Source organism: Pristiophorus japonicus, chromosome 20 (genome assembly GCF_044704955.1).
Source record: "Pristiophorus japonicus isolate sPriJap1 chromosome 20, sPriJap1.hap1, whole genome shotgun sequence".
NCBI classification, from domain to species: domain Eukaryota; kingdom Metazoa; phylum Chordata; class Chondrichthyes; family Pristiophoridae; genus Pristiophorus; species Pristiophorus japonicus.
In genome coordinates this window covers 67,780,847-67,799,924 of record NC_091996.1, presented here as the reverse complement: position 1 = coordinate 67,799,924, position 19,078 = coordinate 67,780,847, and the positions used below count along the sequence as shown (strand labels likewise).

At 45.8% G+C, this 19,078-nt stretch overlaps 1 protein-coding gene across 50 annotated transcripts in view; it reads right to left on the bottom strand.

Moving 5' to 3' along the window:
* The window catches only part of LOC139232545 (heat shock protein DDB_G0288861-like), a 990,854-nt gene that overhangs the window by 385,280 nt on the left and 586,496 nt on the right, over positions 1 to 19,078 (bottom strand). For 45 of the 50 annotated variants that reach the window (XM_070862910.1, XM_070862948.1, XM_070862943.1 and 42 more), the window contains one exon: positions 10,237 to 10,266. The exons of the other annotated variants lie outside the window; for them this stretch is intronic. In XM_070862910.1, the coding sequence (XP_070719011.1) occupies positions 10,237 to 10,266 (30 nt within the window). The remainder of the gene's footprint in view (positions 1 to 10,236; positions 10,267 to 19,078) is intronic. 50 annotated transcript variants of the gene reach the window in all.

Sequence of the window (19,078 nt, the reverse complement as noted above, 5' to 3'; positions counted from 1 at the left end):
CCCATGATCAGCGCCGTGGTAAACGGGCTACGGCCCGAACTCAGAGATCCCTTTAAACTAGTTTGTCTTGGATGGCGACAGGAATCGTTATCCAAGGTTGTATCTATGTTAAAGGACATACGAGAGCGAAATAGAGAATCTAAAAGCAAAGTCACCGTATTTATGGAACAAGCAGCTCCAATAACACCCGCCTCAGTGACACCGTCCTACTGCACCCCCCCCACCCCCCAGGGTAGAGGAAGAGGACGAGGCAGAGGAGGAAATTTCAGGGGAAGAGGGAGAGGAGGTGCAGGGCGGGAACAATATGACATCTGTTATATTTGTGGCCAATCTGGACACTGGGCTAGAAATTGTCCATCAAACCAGCCACAACCAAATTATGATTGGACTCAACAGGCAGGTAATAGACCACCTCCTCCCCCTCTAGAACCCAACTCGTACGCGACCCAAGTCCAGATACATGCTAGACCTCAGACTAATTTCTCTGTTCAAAATCCATTTGGACCACCGAATCAAAAGCAATTCGGCCAACGACCAAATTGTACCGTATAATGATCAATGACGCCCAATCCCAAACCCAAGTGCTGCGAACAAACAGCTACCCGTCGTTTCGTTAAATGCCATAGGAGAACCTGAACTAAAAATACGAATACAAGGAAGGGATATCCCATTCCTGGTGGATACTGGCGCCACCTATTCGGTCCTTTCAAGGGAGAATACGAAGGGAATTCCCACTTCCAATAACCAAACCTCAGTGATTGGACTATCTGGACACGCACAGTAAATGTTTTTCTCAGACCCTATCAATGTACAATTAGAAGGTTACGAAGATAGTCATTCCTTCCTACTGTCTAATGAAGTTCCAGTAAATCTGTGTGGACATGACCTATTATGTAAAATGAGTGCCACGATCCTTTGTTCTCCAACCGGTATGGAAGTTCGAGTCCCTATAGATAAATGTGGCGCATATCCACTACTTCAACCCACAACACCCATATTGTATGCCTGGAAAATTTGGACCCCACACTAAGCAAAACCCTATCCTATTAGGTTGGTTCATATTGGTGTGTGACAAGGTTAATCACAGCCTACCTCAAATCTCAAACCTTGGGAAATTGGCACAAAACATTACACTGCACAACGTATTGTGACAACACGGGATCAGCACAAATCTTTTATCAACCATTCCTGCACTAGAAACATCAATTGATGATTGAACAAATTTTTATCGGACCTGAAGGGATAGCGGCAGGGGTTGAATTATCCTCCCACAGTCAGAGCTTGTTTAGGGTTAAAGGGAGCATTCCACACTGCACCCTTGCGGTTGCAGGCACACATAAACCCCAGGATTTAGGACAAATGGTTAAAAGAATGCAAGAATCCACAGTACAAGAGGAATGGCACACACTTAATGGAACTTTGGGGCAACATGAAAGGGAGGGGGACTATTCTGTTAAGTTGAATGGGAAAATATATTTCGATGTTGTCTTAGAAGAAAGGATGCTTTCAGTCACTAGCTTCCCATTACAACAAAGCACAGCAGAACTTCTTGCTAAGGTCCCAGAGCAACTATGGTCGACACACGCTAATGAAGTAGGAAAGATGCTCACCGCACAACCATATAAGGTAGCGATCAATCCAACCGCCCCACTCCCTAAGAAGCCCCAATACCCCTTGTCTCCAGCCGCAGAACAAGTATCGAGCCGGTCATTACGTCTCTGCTGGCCCAGGGAATAATCATTCCAACTAGATGTCCATGTAACACACCGATCGTTCCGGTGCAGAAGCCCAATAGTGACAAATGGAGATTTGTCCAAGACCTACGAGCCGTGAATCATTCTGTATTCCCAACTTATCCGGTGGTACCCAACCCGGCAATTATACTCGCCAGTATTCCGGCAACCTCAACGTATTACACAGTGATTGATCGGTGTTCAGCATTTTTCTCAATACCCATTCACCCAGAGTCTCAATTCCTGTTTGCCTTCACGTATAAAGGACGCCAATATACGTGGACAAGACTCCGGCAGGGACTTACCGAAAGCCCTACTATATTCTCACAATGCTTAAAGAGGGATCTGGGAGATGTAATTTTACCAGCAGGTTCTACATTTGTGCAGTATGTTGATGACTTATTGCTCGCGTCACCCTCCAAATTGGCCTGCGAAACAGACTCTCTTGTGTTATTAAAAGCCCTGGCCTCAAAAGGACACAAAGTGTCAAAGGCAAAGTTACAATTTGTCTCAGAACAGGTTCGATATCTAGGACACGAATTGGTCAGAGATACGAGGCAATTGACACAAGACCGAGTAAAAGCAATCTGCTCTGCCCCACTACCAGTAACCAAGAGAGAAATGAAACACCTCCTCGGCATGTCAGGATACTGCCAGCAATGGGTTATGAGTTATTCCGAGATGGTTAGACCATTGTTAGACATGTCCATGCCCTCACTACCAGAAAAGTTGATTTGGAATGAGGTGTCCTGGAATGCTTTCCAGAATCTTAAACAGTCCCTCACTTCAGCACCAGCCTTGGGATTACCAGATTACACTAAGCCATTCAACTTATTTGTTCATCACAAGTCGGGTTTTGCACAATCGGTTTTGACTCAGTTACATGGGGACAGGCAGCGACCGGTAGCATATTTCAGCACCCAATTAGATTCAGTGGTACGCGGACGACCAGGATGTCATCCTTCGCTGGCAGCAGCTTATTATGCTATACAACAGGCTCAGACAATAACTCTAAATCATCAGACCATTCTATACATCCCACACTCTGTCGAGATTTTACTTACTAAATGTGCCACCCAACACCTAACCTCCGCAAGAACCACTAAATATGAAGTTGAACTGTTATCAAATCTGAACCTTATCATCAAAAGATGTACTGCCTTAAATCCAGCCACTCTACTCCCCACGGAAGAAGACGGCGAACCCCATTCATGTGAAATGGTAACCGAATTAGTGACTAAAACACGTATCAATTTAACAGATGTACCAATGTGTAACCCTGATCTAGTGTACTATGTTGACGGATCAGCCTTATGAAATGATAGGGACCAACCCAGAGCGGCTTATGCAATTGTGACCCAGTTTAATGTTGTCGAAACCGCCTCTCTTCCAGACTCCTTTTCAGCCTAACAAGCCGAATTGTTTGCGTTAACTCAAGCCTGTATTCTGGCTGAAGGACGAACAGTTAACAGCTACACCGACTCCAGGTATGCTTTTGGGGTATGGACAAATTTGGAAGATTCACAGGTACCTGACTTCTTTAGGAACCACTATCAAAAATGCAGAACAAGTGGAAAATCTCCTGCGAGCCATTCAATGCCCCTTGAAACTTGCCATAATCAAATGCCAAGCATATACAGGCCAATCGAATGAGGTGGCACTTGGGAACGCCAGAGCTGATAATCCAGCTAAGTCAGCAGCTCTGTCAAAAGGGGGGATGCAGGTGTCATTGTTCCCACTAAGGAAAAATAATTGTCCAGACCCGCCACCCACTATTAATGATGTGCTGGCCTTTCAGACACAGGCCAGTACGGAGGAGGTGTTGACCTGGACGAAGGATCAATGTTATAAAAATCCAGAAGGAATATGGGTTCACCACGACAGCCGCGTGGTGGTGCCCAGATCCTTACTTCCATGGATAGCCCGATGTGTTCATACATTCACACATGTGGGCAAAGAGGGGGTGGCAGATTATATTTTGGCAACTTGGTATGCACCAGGTATTTCGACAATTGCAAAACAAATCTGTGAAAATTGTGTTACCTGTCAGACAATGAATCCGGGTAAGATGGAAAGAGTCTGCCTCCCACCCAAATCCAATGGGGCCTTTTGTACATTTAGAAATGGATTTTATTGAATTACCTATGTGGTATGGGATTCAAGTATGTATTAGTTATTGTAGATGTATTCTCTAGATGGATTGAAGCCTTTCCATGTAAAAAGGCCGATGCCACTACTGTTGCTAAATGTTTGTTAAAGGAAATCGTACTGCGCTTCGGAATCCCTGCTAAGCTTTCTAGTGATAACGGGTCACATTTCACGGGAACTGTTATAAGAGAAATGTGCAAAGCTTTGCAGATTAATCAACGTTTTCATTGCAGTTATCATCCACAATCAGCTGGACTTGTTGAAAGATATAATGGAATGTTTAAAAATAAGCTGGCAAAATTATGCAATGACACTGGACTGAAATGGACAGAACTGCTGCCCTTAGCTTTGATGGTAATGCGATCTGCAACCAACAGAACAACAGGCCTGTCACCACATGAGATAGTTATGGGACGTCCCCAACGACGACATTTTACAGCACCATTTATTGCAAAACAAATGGACATCCACAAAATGGAGGAAAATATGTTGAATTATTGTATTGCACTAACCAAATGTATTTCCAGCTTTCATTCACAGGTAAAGGAAGCTCAAGTCAAACCAGCGGAAGGGAAGTGTCATAACCTGGAGCCCGGGGAATTCGTTTACATCAAAATCTTTAAAAGAAAAAGCAGTCTACAGCCAAGATTTGAAAACCATACCAGGTCTTGCTGGTGACTAATACTGCAATCAAGGTAAAGGAAAGACCAACATGGATCCATGCGTCCCATTGCAAAAGGGCACCCGACCATGAGGAAAGGAAGGAGGAACAAAAAAAGGAAGACTGAATAAGGAACTGTATGGACTATGGGGACTGATGGTGCTGGGCTTGACAGGGTTTTACTTTGCATTATTGATTATACCAGGGGTACAGACATGCCACCGAAGGGAACTGCAGGTAAACGTATTTATGGCACTGAATCATAAGTATGCTCAAGAAAGAAATTTGTCGAGTTGTTGGATATGTTCTCATGTACCTGTCCACTCCGAAGGGGGTATTCCCCTAAGATCCGTCCCCTTTAACGAATCAGAAATGGTAGAATGGTTGACAGTGCAAAATAGGACAAACCTAACCAAGGTGTCAGAAACGAAGGAGCAAACAGAATGGAGGTCAGCAGGGTATAAACTTACAGCCTTCCAGGGATGGTACCAGCCAAATTATAATAATAACCGTCAGCCACCCTTCCTAAGTATTACTCCCGGAATAGGAAATCCTGAAGGTATAATATGCCTCGTGAGTAATGAGCCTAAAGGGCCAGAAATGGGACGCAGCAAGTGTTCCCAAATGACTAAATGGCAAGCCACAACTAATCCCACTGATGGGAGAAAGATAGCAACCGTTGGCTGGACAATGGTCCATAACAAAGCCCCAGGGGAAGGGTGGGAAGGTGAGACCACTCGAGTATGGATGGCATGAAAGGACAAGGAGCTGACGTCCTATAATTGCACCTACTTTATTTGTGGCCATAAAGCCTTCCCATGGTTACCAGCCAACTGGGCAAGGTCCTGTTACTTAGGATATGTGGTACCCTTTATCAGATCAATAAAGACTCTAAGGGATGCCTATGGAAGTCATAGATTTAAACGGGATTTAACATGGCTAAATGGAATATTCAAGGTAATGGTGCCACCCTATGGAATAACATCAACAGAATGGCAGTTACGGGAACTGGCTAACTTAGTCGAATCAGTAGCCAATGCAACTTCCCAAGGCTTCGAAGGGGTGAATGATGAAATGGTAGCTATTTGAACAACGGCTCTCCAAAATTGTATGGCATTAGATTATCTCCAAGCCAAGGAAGGAGGAACATGCGCATTAATAGGTGGAGAATGCTGTACGTATATCCTGGATAAATCATAAGAAATCGACAGTCTAGCTGAATACATTAGGAAAAAGGTAATAGAGTATAAACAGACAGTTGGCCAGGATGGTATCACCTTGTGGGGTTGGGCATCGGGATGGTTAGGATCCTTAGGGAGATCTGTGGTACAGGGTTTTGTCATATTCCTGCTGATAGTCTTTGCCCTATATGTATTACTTGTCTTGGTTAAGTGTTGCTGTGCCAGGATGGGAAAAAGCATGTTACCTACCGAGACCACGGCTAGAGTTATGGTAGCAACAACTACTGAAGGCTCTTGTGTGGAAATGGAAATAGAGAGACTGGACAAGATCAGAATGGATTGAGTTGTCCTTGTGAAGGACAAAATGGGGGAATGTGGAAATGTATTTTTATCTAAGCTGTACCACACTCTATTTTTGTGCCCTTTTAATATAAAACAAAATGGAGTCCTGGTCCTTCCAGAAATTTCTGCAACAAACAGTCGGTTAGCTAAACCTGGATGGAAATGGCTGATAGCCACCAGACAGCTAGGAGGCAAGTCCTGCTGAGACAAGTAACCCCCCATGGTTCTCTCCTATTGTCTATACGACACCAGTTCCACTCCACCCCACCCTTTTTGAAGTATTCAAACCACCAGCCATTATCTCTTGTAGGGACCTCATCCATTTGATGCAAAAAGATAACTGACCAGGAAACTGGACAATCCTGCATCCCAGAGTACTTAAGGAGGTGGCCTTGGAAATAGCGGATGCATTGACAGTCATTTTCCAACATTCCATAGACTCTGGATTAGTTCCTATGGAGTGAATGGTAGCCAATGTAACCCCACTTTTTAAAAAAGGAGGGAGAGAGAAAACAGGGAATTATAGACCGGTAAGCCTGACATCGGTAGCGGGTAAAATGATGGAATCAATTATTAAGGATGTCATAGCAGCGCATTTGGAAAGAGGTGACATGATAGGTCCAAGTCAGCATGGACTTGTGAAAGGGAAATCATGCTTGACAAATCTTCTGGAATTTTTTGAGGATGTTTCCAGTAGAGTGGACAAGGGAGAACCAGTTGATGTGGTGTATTTGGACTTTCAGAAGGCTTTCGACAAGGTCTCACACAAGAGATTAATGTGCAAAGTTAAAGCACATGGGATTGGGGGTAGTGTGCTGACGTGGATTGAGAACTGGTTGGCAGACAGGAAGCAAAGAGTAGGAGTAAATGGGTACTTTTCAGAATGGCAGCAGTGACTAGTGGGGTGCCGCAAGGTTCTGTGCTGGGGCCCCAGCTGTTTACATTGTACATTAATGATTTAGACGAGGGGATTAAATGTAGTATCTCCAAATTTGCAGATGACACTAAATTGGGTGGAAGTGTGAGCTACGAGGAGGATGCTATGAGGCTGCAGAGTGACTTGGATAGGTTAGGTGAGTGGGAAAATGCATGGCAGATGAAGTATAATGTGGATAAATGTGAGGTTATCCACTTTGGTGGTAAAAACAGAGACAGGCTATTATCTGAATGGTGACAGATTAGGAAAAGGGAAGGTGCAACGAGACCTGGGTGTCATGGTACATCAGTCATTGAAGGTGGGCATGAAGGTACAGCAGGCGGTTAAGAAAGCAAATGACATGTTGGCCTTCATAGCGAGGGGATTTGAGTACAGGGGCAGGGAGGTGTTACTACAGTTGTACAGGGCATTGGTGAGGCCACACCTGGAGTATTGTGTACAGTTTTGGTCTCCTAACTTGAGGAAGGACATTCTTGCTATTGAGGGAGTGCAGCGAAGGTTCACCAGAGTGATTCCCGGGATGGCGGGACTGATCTATCAAGAAAGACTGGATCAACTGGGCTTGTATTCACTGGAGTTCAGAAGAATGAGAGGGGATCTCATAGAAACGTTTAAAATTCTGACAGGTTTAGACAGGTTAGATGCAGGAGGAATGTTCCCAATGTTGGGGAAGTCCAGAACCAGGGGTCACAGTCTAAGGATAAGGGGTAAGCCATTTAGGACCGAGATGAGGAGAAACCTCTTCACCCAGAGAGTGGTGAACCTGTGGAATTCTCTACCACAGAAAGTGAGGCCAATTCACTAAATATATTCAAAAAGGAGTTAGATGTAGTCCTTACTACTAGGGGGATCATGGGGTATGGCGAGAAAGCAGGAAGGGGGTACTGAAGTTGCATGTTCAGCCATGAACTCATTGAATGGTGGTGCAGGCTCGAAGGGCCGAATGGCCTATTCCTGCACCTATTTTCTATGTTTCTATGTAATGCAATGCAGGTAATATCTCATTACCACACTCTCTTCGAGTAATGGCCGGCTGGCCAACTAATAACCCTGACAAAAGGAAATATCTGGAAACCATGTCAGGACAAGGATGTAGTAATTAACTCTTTTATCTGTTATCACTGACTGCGAGACAGAGCCAATACACAGGGAGAGGCCATAACTTGGGTTTTACTGTATAAATATCTCGTGAAATTGTACCATTTCGGGGGGGGTGTCCACGTAGCCTTTGACTGGGTGAGACCTTTCCCCTTGCTGCAAGTACATTAAAGAAACTTCTGCCGGAGCTGAAGGTGTCTGAGTCGTTTATCGGGAGTTGAGATTTCGACAGGCGCCAGCCTGGGGGCAGGTGGTGACTCACCACCAATTAAGGACAATCTTTAAGGTCAAGTACCAGACTGGTTTTATGCATAACAGCAATGGGGTTGTTACATTTTCATAAATTAACTGAAGAGGCCCTGAACTGATTGGCCAGAGGGGAGAAAAACAAATCTTGTTGGAGACACCAAGTCTGCAAGAAGATCAGAACAACACAGGGATCCCACCAGGTGTACATTTTTGGAGAACGAGGTATTAAGGATGAGGAATCATCTTTTGCCTGGTAGTCTCTGTGTGCAAATTGGGAACATTCGGCTCCATCATTGCAGTCAATCAAACAAGATCAACCCAAAAAACGTATCGATTCAAGCACATTATTGGAAACCTCAGCAGTGGGGAATTATTCATAACATGGATATAAATATGCGAGCTAAATGCAGCACAGGGCCGAAAAAGAGAAACGAAGAAGAGAAGCGAAGAGTGGTACCGTACCGAAGAACGGAACGGACATGGAAGGGACAGAACTGAGAGGAGCGGCAAGGAGGGGAAAATCCGGTCAAGGAACCAACGCCCAAGAACCTACGATCCACGAATATAGCAATAAACTGAACGGGTGATTGTATGTCTTCAAACAATTCTCTCAGGAATCTAGTTCTGTAGTTTTAGTTCATTTTTACTTATTAAAATTAACACTAGGTTAAGCCTAAATTTTGTGCCACGTGTTGTCCTTTTTCCTATAATTCCCGAGGTTAAACGAATCAAGGTAGAGTGTAAAAACAAATACCCTACAGTTTGAAACGTATGTATAGTTACATTGTTAACAATGGGATTCCCGACCTGAGCCCTCCTACTTCTGGTTTTAATGGAAGTGGGACTGCAGGGCTGGCAACCAACACACTCCCAGGGGGCAAAACGTCAATTTAATAATATTATGATGCTGGCAGTCTCTTATTTAACCTCCATTTTGTTTTCAACTGCATGTGGAAGGGTTTCATACAATTTGTGAAACCCGACTATGAAAGAAAGATGGGGACTGCTGGATCCATGAGATAAGAGGCTTTACACCTATCTCATGGATCTAGGGACTCTACCTAACCCAACCCCCGCAATTGGAAATCGGTGGTGTGGAGGGTGAAGAGAGTTCCGGGGATCACCATCCCAGGCCTCCACCTGCCCAAGTCTCCGATCACCTCCCCAGGCCTTCCCCGCACCTCTAAGCCTTCCCCCAATGATGATGCTGAGGACAAGCCACCAGTGACTGGTCCCGATAATCTCTCTCCTGCTGATCCCCACAGCCTACTTGTCTGCCTGACCTCCCCGCCGATGCTTTCCCCTGCTGTAACCCTGATCCTCTCGGCCCCGAATCTCTGACTGATCTCCCCTCGATCCTTTTAACGGCAATGACCGATCCCCAAGTGCTGGCTGACCACCCACACCACCAATCCTTTCTCCCGCTGCTGATCCTCTACCCTCCCCGCCCCCCCCCACAACCAATCCACTGCACGCCCCCAATCCACCCAAAACCATTGCCAGGCCCCCTGTCTACTCTCCCTCACACTCTGATCCATTGCCCAGTCGTCTGCCCTCTCTCACCACCTCGTCGATGCACTGCCCAGCCTGGCTCTCACGCGAACTCTCCCTGTCTGCTGTGTGCGGCTGCAGGAGGGAAACTGAACCCCCACATGCAAGTCATGCCCTGCTGTTATAGTCGGAAGGGGCTGCGGGAAATCCGGCCTCCCAGGTTTCCCAACCGCATTGGAGCATCCCCACACCTACACCCAACACACCTTCCTCCAGAAAGTTCCGGCCTTCGATTGGGGTCAGAAAGTGGGTTCCTGATTTGTACTGGAATTAATAAATAGTTTGCCTCAGGAAAGGTACTATAATAATAGAGCAAACTGTGTGTGTTGTACTCACTGCAGTAGACTTGGAGAGCTCGGAAACACCCTGAAGAAACCAAAACAACAAATCATTTCCTGTGATGCTGGGATTTCTCACATCAGTTTTAATCCTTTTACTTCATAACAGTCAAAATATAATTTCAATTATAGAGGCCAATAAAACAGAAAGAAAAAAAACCTACAACATAATGGGGTAGAAATTGCCCCCCGCCCAAAACAAAGTTTTGATGGTTTTTACCACAGCTGCGGTTCAGGTCGCCTCGTGAGTGACATTCGGCTCTTTGTTATTTTTTTGTTTTGATCCAGAAGTCGGGCTTGGTGGGGGCGGTGAGTAGACCTGAGGGGCAAAGACTGCAGCTGAGGGGCGGAAGTTGGGGGTGGAGTGGAGTCACCGACACAATGATGTCAAAGACATGATGAAGTCACCATGGCTCTCCACTTCACTTAAAGGGAAGAGCCTTCGCGAAACTTCGGCCGACTGGGTCTCAAGGGAGGGTTTTGGCCGGGCCAGCGGCCTAGAACCCAAGAGATGGTACCAGGCTGCCTGTTGGCAGCTTGGCCGAACCTGGGGGCAGATTTGTCAGGTTGACAAAAAAAAATGTTGCGGCAGTGAAAGTGCACCCTCCCCTTTAAGGGAAGCCTCACTGCTGCTGCAGAAGGCCACAGCCTCACTGGACCACGGAGAAAAAAGCAGGTTTTGGCACCGCTGGGTGGGCCGAAGATTTTCCGAAGGGAATTTCGCCGTCAGAGGGGGGTTAGATCGGCGTTGCGCACAGTGATGATGTGCTTAAGATGGATCAGCAGCAGTGGAGCAGTAAGAGGGGGATCGGGGAACTGCTGGGAAAACTCGGGAGGGCAATTGGGCTAGCAGTGGCCATTCCAGCAAAAGTCGTCGGCCACTCCACTCCGCAGCATGGCCGCCGATTTGTGATGGTAACAGGCCTTAAGCAAAGGGACAATTTTGGCCCCAACAAGTTCAAAATAATGACCCTTGTCCTGGTTACAGATAAATAAGCATTGAAACATCCAGGGTTAACATGAACTCTCTGTACCAAAAGCACACACACGAAAGGAAAACCCAAGAAACCTACTCTCTCATGGGTTTCCCACTTGATCCTAAAAATACATTTCTCCTTTGTATTTTTCATCCCTCCACTTGGCTTTGCACACTTGCACAATATAATAGACCACTGCCTCTGTCAACGCAACAGTTCATTTTGATCCAAAGTAGCAAAAGAAATAGAAAACTTCCTGCTAGACCCAAGTGTATTCCTGGGAGGGAGTGCAATGTGTAAAGAACATCTGTTGAAGAACAAAGAAAATCAAACGAGATAGGTAATCTTTTCTTACTCCGTCATTTGGCATCATCCACATCACTACTAAGCAGTAATGCCCCAGAGAAGGGGTAGTGAGGTGTCACTAGTATATTAAAGAGTAAAAGGTCATTTATTTCCTATGCTTGAGTCTTTTCATGTCCCCCAAGCCCATGGCAATCACCCCTAAAGTTGCAACTCTGCAGTAGGCTTCCAACAGAGGTGTCCTAAGCTTGAGGATCCTAATGTCCAGTCCTAATTCCCTGACTCAGACACTTTGGAGAGAATTATAACCTAAAAAAACAGGGTGGGTTTGGAGTGTGGCAGTAGTTAATTTGTTAACTACCTGATCCCGCCTCCATCCCGGCCACTCCTGGTTTTAACAAAGGCGGGACAGGGGCGGGTGATTAACTCGCTCCCAGTGGGCGGAACATCACTTTAATATTATAATGAGGCAGGCACCCACTTTTTTAACCTCTAGTTTGTTTTCAAATGCATGTGGACTGAGATTCATACAATTTGTGAAACCCGGCATTTAAAGCAAGACGGGGACTGCTGGATCCAGGAGGTAAGTGGCTTTATATCCTACATCCTGGATCCAAGGACCGTACCTAACCCATCCCCTACGATCGGAGGGGGGGGGCGCAGGGAATGGGATGGACGGATTATGATGTCCGGGGATCGCCTTCCACCAGGGTCTCTGATCACCTCACGCCTCCGGCACATCCAGGCCTTCCCACAATGATGATGCTGAGGCTGGCCACGATCCTCTGGTGACTAGCCACGATCTTCTCTCTTCTCCCCCCCGCCACCCCCCCCTCCCCCAATGCATCCACTAGATCGATCACCAATCCTCTCTCCCAAGGCATTTCGGCCCGACCCCTCCAATCCTTAAAATGGCATGGCCCGATCTCGAATCGCTGGCCGACCACCCACCCCTCCGATCCTTAAAATGGCATGGCCCGATCTCGAATCGCTGGCCGACCACCCACCCCTCCAATCCTTATAATGGCATGGCCCGATCTCGAATCGCTGGCTGACCACCCACCCCACCGATCCTTTTTCCGGCCGCCGATTCTCTCACCACTCCCCCCGACCCACTTGATCCATTGCCTAGCCCCCGATCCTCTCTCCCCCCCACCCTCTGATCCATTGCCCTGTCCTCAATCCTCCCTTCCCCCCCACCCTTGCCGATCCCATTGCTCTGTAAGATTACTAAACTGGACAATTAAGGACATCCTGTGGTCAGGATCCAAAACTGACTTCATACATAACTTCATGCATAACAACAATGGAATGTTACGTGAGGCCCTGAACTTGATGGAGACATCGAGTCTGTAACAACAAAGGACCCTCCCACAAGGTGCAAATATTTGGGCTAACAGCATTCAGCATATGGAAATATCTTTTGCATTGTCAACTCCGCATGCAAATTAGGAGCCATTCAACCTCATCGCCAAACAGTTAAACGGATCAATAATTGAAATTCGTCACAGTGGGAAACTTATTCAAAATCTGGATATAAATATACGAACACAGGATGAAGGAACAGCAAGCAGAGAACACAGCAAAACAGAAGCAGGAGGAAAAGAAGAAGAAGCAACAGCTAAAACAGAAACAGGTGGAAAAACACAAAAAGAAACAGCAAGCAGGCACTGCAGAGAATGGACAGAAGAAGAGCTATAGCCATGGCTGGTGACTGTATGTTTAAAGTAAAATTTCTCTCAGCAGTCGAGTCCTGTAGTTTTTAGTCAGTTTTTTCCGTTGCATGATAAAATGAACACTGGGTTAAGCCTAAAATTTTGTGCCACGTACTGTACTTTCCCAGTATAAGTTCCGAGGTCTAAGAATCATAATAGAGTGAACAAAACAGACACCCTACGAAGGGACCTCGGCATTGGGAAAAGGATCACGGACACAAAAGCAAGGCAAGAACCCCGACGGAGGCTTGGTTAAGTCTAAAGTCGGCTCAGGTAGTCGAAAAATTATCTTCTCAGGGGCAGCTAGGGCAGCCAGCAGAGGAAGGAAACAGTTTTGAGTAGGCTGGAGTAATCCTGGGCTGACTAGGGTAGCCATGGAGAAAAGAACTCACAGGTAGTCTGCGCAGGGTTCTCAGGGAGACCATAGTAATCACAGCAGGGCAGCCAGATGAATGAAACAGTCTTGGATAGGCTGGAGTAATCCCGTTTGACTGGGGTAGTCACGGAGAGAAGCCAAAAGGTAGTCATGGGTAGGCTGCGAACGGGGGTCTCAGGGAGACCAAGGGTGATATCAAGGGTGATCTCAAAGGCGACGAGGGGACCAGGAGAGAAACAGTCTCTGACAGGCCGGAGTAGTCTTGGGTCAAATAGGGTAGCCATAGAGAGAAGCCTGGGTAACAGGAACCGCAGGTCACTGTGAGGTGGTCTCAGGGGAGACCAAGTTAGTCAGGGAGAATTTCTCAGCCAGAGACATTGGAAATGGACTCACCGCAGCAAAACATGGTCGAGCCCGTGGCTAAGAGCAGTTGTAGAAAGTCCATGGAGGCTAAGGTAGCTGCATATATTTGCAACAAATTGGACATTTCAAACCCATGGGCACGGGAAATGCTGCACTCTGGGGATCCGCAGGAAAAAGCAGTAGTGGACAGTCAGTAGCAGCCACAAAGGGTCAAAAGAGAAACATAGAAACATAGAAAATAGGTGCAGGAGTAGGCCATTCGGCCCTTCTAGCCTGCACCGCCATTCAATGAGTTCATGGCTGAACATGCAACTTCAGTACCCCATTCCTGCTTTCTCACCATACCCCTTGATCCCCCTAGTAGTAAGGACTACATCTAACTCCTTTTTGAATATATTTAGTGAATTGGCCTCAACAACTTTCTGTGGTAGAGAATTCCACAGGTTCACCACTCTCTGGGTGAAGAAGTTCCTCCTCATCTCGGTCCTAAATGGCTTACCCCTTATCCTTAGACTGTGACCCCTGGTTCTGGACTTCCATAACATTGGGAACATTCTTCCTGCATCTAACCTGTCTAAACCCATCAGAATTTTAAACGTTTCTATGAGATCCCCTCTCATTCTTCTGAACTCCAGTGAATACAAGCCCAGTTGATCCAGTCTTTCTTGATAGATCAGTCCCGCCATCCCGGGAATCAGTCTGGTGAACCTTCGCTGCACTCCCTCAATAGCAAGAATGTCCTTCCTCAGGTTCGGAGACCAAAACTGTACACAATACTCCAGGTGTGGCCTCACCAATGCCCTGTACAACTGCAGCAACACCTCCCTGCCCCTGTACTCAAATCTCCTCGCTATGAAGGCCAACATGCCATTTGCTTTCTTAACCGCCTGCTGTACCTGCATGCCAACCTTCAATGACTGATGTACCATGACACACAGGTCTCGTTGCACCTCCCCTTTTCCTAATCTGTCACCATTCAGATAATAGTCTGTCTCTCTGTTTTTACCACCAAAGTGGATAACCTCACATTTATCCACATTATACTTCATCTGCCATGCATTTGCCCACTCACCTAACCTATCCAAGTCGCTCTGCAGCCTCATAGCATCCTCCTCGCAGCTCACACTGCCACCTAACTTAGTGTCATCCGCAAATTTGGAGATACTACATTTAATCCCCTCGTCTAAATCATTAATGTACAGTGTAAACAGCTGGGGCCCCAGCACAGAACCTTCCGGTACCCCACTAGTCACCACCTGCCATTCTGAAAAGTACCCATTTACTCCTACTCTTTGCTTCCTTTCTGACAACCAGTTCTCAATCCATGTCAGCACACTATCCCCAATCCCATGTGCTTTAACTTTGTACATTAATCTCTTGTGTGGGACCTTGTCGAAAGCCTTCTGAAAGTCCAAATACACCACATCAACTGGTTCTCCCTTGTCCACTCTACTGGAAACATCCTCAAAAAATTGTAGAAGATTTGTCAAGCATGATTTCCCTTTCACAAATCCATGCTGACTTGGACCTATCATGTCACCTCTTTCCAAATGCGCTGCTATGACATCCTTAATAATTGATTCCATCATCTTACCCACTAGCGATGTCAGGCTTACCGGTCAATAATTCCCTGTTTTCTCTCTCCCTCCTTTTTTAAAAAGTGGGGTTACATTGGCTACCCTCCACTCGATAGGAACTGATCCAGAGTCAATGGAATGTTGGAAAATGACTGTCAATGCATCCGCTATTTCCAAGGCCACCTCCTTAAGTACTCTGGGATGCAGTCCATCAGGCTCTGGGGATTTATCGGCCTTCAATCCCATTAATTTCCCCAACACAATTTCCCGACTAATAAGGATTTCCCTCAGTTCCTCCTCCTTACTAGACCCTCTGACCTCTCTTATATCCGGAAGGTTGTTAGTGTCCTCCTTAGTGAATACCGAACCAAAGTACTTGTTCAATTGGTCCGCCATTTCTTTGTTCCCCATTATGACTTCCCCTGATTCTGACTGCAGGGGACCTACGTTTGTCTTTACTAACCTTTTTCTCTTTACATATCTATAGAAACTTTTGCAATCCGTCTTAATGTTCCCTGCAAGCTTCTTCTCGTACTCCATTTTCCCTGCCCTACTCAAACCCTTTGTCCTCCTCTGCTGAGTTCTAAATTTCTCCCAGTCTCCGGGTTCACTGCTATTTCTGGCCAATTTGTATGCCACTTCCTTGGCTTTAATACTATCCCTGATTTCCCTTGATAGCCACGGTTGATCCACCTTCCCTTTTTTATTTTTACGACAGACAGGAATGTACAATTGTTGTAGTTCATCCATGCGGTCTCTAAATGTCTGCTATTGCCCATCCTTAAGTATCATTCGCCAATCAATCCTAGCTAATTCACGCCTCATACCTTCAAAGTTACCTTTCTTTAAGTTCTGGACCATGGTCTCTGAATTAACTGTTTCATTCTCCATCCTAATGCAGAATTCCACCATATTATGGTCACTCTTCCCCAATTGCTAATTAATCCTCTCTCATTACACAACACCCAGTCTAAGATGGCCTCCCCCCTAGTTGGATCCTCGACATATTGGTCTAGAAAACCATCCCTTATGCACTCCAGGAAATCCTCCTCCACCGTATTGCTTCCAGTGTCGTTAGCCCAATCTATATGCTTATTAAAGTCACCCATTATAACTGCTGCACCCTTATTGCATACACCCCTAATTTCCTGTTTGATGCCCTCCCCAACATCACTACTACTGTTTGGAGGTCTGTACACAACTCCCACTAACGTTTTTTGCCCTTTGGTGTTCTGCAGTTCTACCCATATAGATTCCACATCATCCAAGCTAATGTCCATTCTAACTATTGCATTAATCTCTTCTTTAACCAGCAATGCTACCCCACCTCCTTTTCCTTTTATTCTATCCTTCCTGAATGTTGAATACCCCTGGATGTTGAGTTCCCAGCCCTGATCATCCTGGAGCCACGTCTCTGTAATCCCAATCACATCATATTTGTTAACATCTATTTGCACAGTTAATTCATCCACCTTATTACGGATACTCCTTGCATTAAGACACAAAGCCTTCAGGCTTGTTTTTTTAACACCCTTTGTCCTTTTAGAATTTTGCCCTTTTTGTTTTTTGTCTTTGGTTTCTCTGCCCGCCACTTTTCCTCATCTCCTTTCTGTCTTTTGCTTTTCTCTCCTTTTTGTTTCCCTCTGTCTCCCTGCATTGGTTCCCATCCCCCTGCCATATTAGTTTAACTCCTCCCCAACAGCACTAGCAAACACTCCCCCTAGGACATTGGTTCCGGTCCTGCCCAGGTGCAGACCGTCCGGTTTGTACTGGTCCCACCTCCCCCAGATGCCCCAGGAATTTGAATCCCTCCCTGCTGCACCACTGCTCAAGCCATGTATTCATCTGCGCTATCCTGCGATTCCTACTCTGACTAGCACGTGGCACTGGTAGCAATCCTGAGATTACTACTTTTGAGGTCCTACTTTTTAATTTAGCTCCTTGCTCCTTAAATTCGTTTCGTAGGACCTCATCCCTTTTTTTACCTATGTCGTTGGTACCAATGTGCACCACGACAACTGGCTGTTCTCCCTCCTTTTTTAGAATGTCCTGCACCCGCTCAGAGACATCCTTGACCCTTGCACCAGGGAGGCAACATACCATCCTGGAGTCTCGGTTGCGGCCGCAGAAACGCCTGTCTATTCCCCTTACAATTGAATCGCTCTCCCACTCTTTTTCCTCCCCTCCTGTTCAACAGAGCCAGACATGGTACCATGAACTTGGCTGCTGCTGCCCTCCCCTGATGAGTCATCCCCCTCAACAGTACTCAAAGCAGTTTATCTGAAGGCGATTTGGCTCATGTGCCTGCACAACTATTAAGAGAAAAGGTAGAAAAGCTGGAGGAGGAGAAAAAAAGATTAAAAGATGAGGTAGCCAGTTCCGAGAAAGAAAGGCAGGACCAGGGTAGGAAGGAAGAAACGGCGCGGAATCACTTAAGAGTATTTGCTGTGCCAGGTTACCGAGGCTAAGTCCAACGAGCAAGTCCTCCGAGAAGAAAATTCCTGACTTGCAAAGAGAGCTGACAAGACTGAGGGTCAGTTAAAAGATATCAGTAAGTTGACCCTAGCATTATCCGAAGCCAGGGGTATGGCTTGTCTTTTGACACCGGGGGAAGTTGAGGTTGATTGGGATGAGGAGAGAAAGGAGCCCAATGATGGGACCCAGAATAGTGAGGGTCGGCCGGCTCTCGAAGCACCGGGACCGATCAATAACTGTGATCAGGACGAATTGGCAACATTGAGCCAGGATATAGGCCCCATTAACTCCACGGATAGTCCGCTGGATGTTAATAGACGCTGGGCGGACTTTTGGAGAGGTAACCCGGAGTTGGGGGATGTGAACTTGAAGCAGATCCTCAGTAACTGCAAAAGCAGTTTTAGAAATCTGAAAGCTCACTGCAAAAGTTTTCAGGAAAAGGTGAAACAAGGTGAGCAGAAGGACCCTGCCGGATCCAGAAGGCACGGAAGCATTATGTTTATGGTGGTAAACTGTTTGTTTAAGAGAAGAAACAAAATAGAAAAAGCATTTCTATGAATCTAATTAAATAAAACATAGAATTTGCTACTATAGATGTTTGAAAAGTTATGAAATGTATTGTGTGTGATGTTTCAGTGTGAATGGCAAAATTAAAAGCATGTGGATGGTTTTTAACTTGTCTTTAAGTGTGTGTCTGTACAGTTTTTTTTTAACTGGTACTGGTTAGTTTGAAATTGGTTTGAATTGATTTGAAGTTATTGAGGTTAATTAACCTGTTAAACACCAGACATTTATTATGGCCATAGTGGAATTCTGGTGTGTTTAAATTGTGTGAAAAACCTCTAGTCCCGGATATGAGGCAATCACATATATTTGGTATTTTTAAAATAAAAATTTTCCGACCAATTCAAGAATGTGTGACCAGTGGAGAAAAGGGTGTGTACTCCTATTACACAATAGAGAGAACCATTGTAACGTGTAAGCTATTGGTAAGCATAGTACCACGCGTCAGTATGCGTATTTGTCGAACTTTTAAAATGCAAAAAAAAAGTAA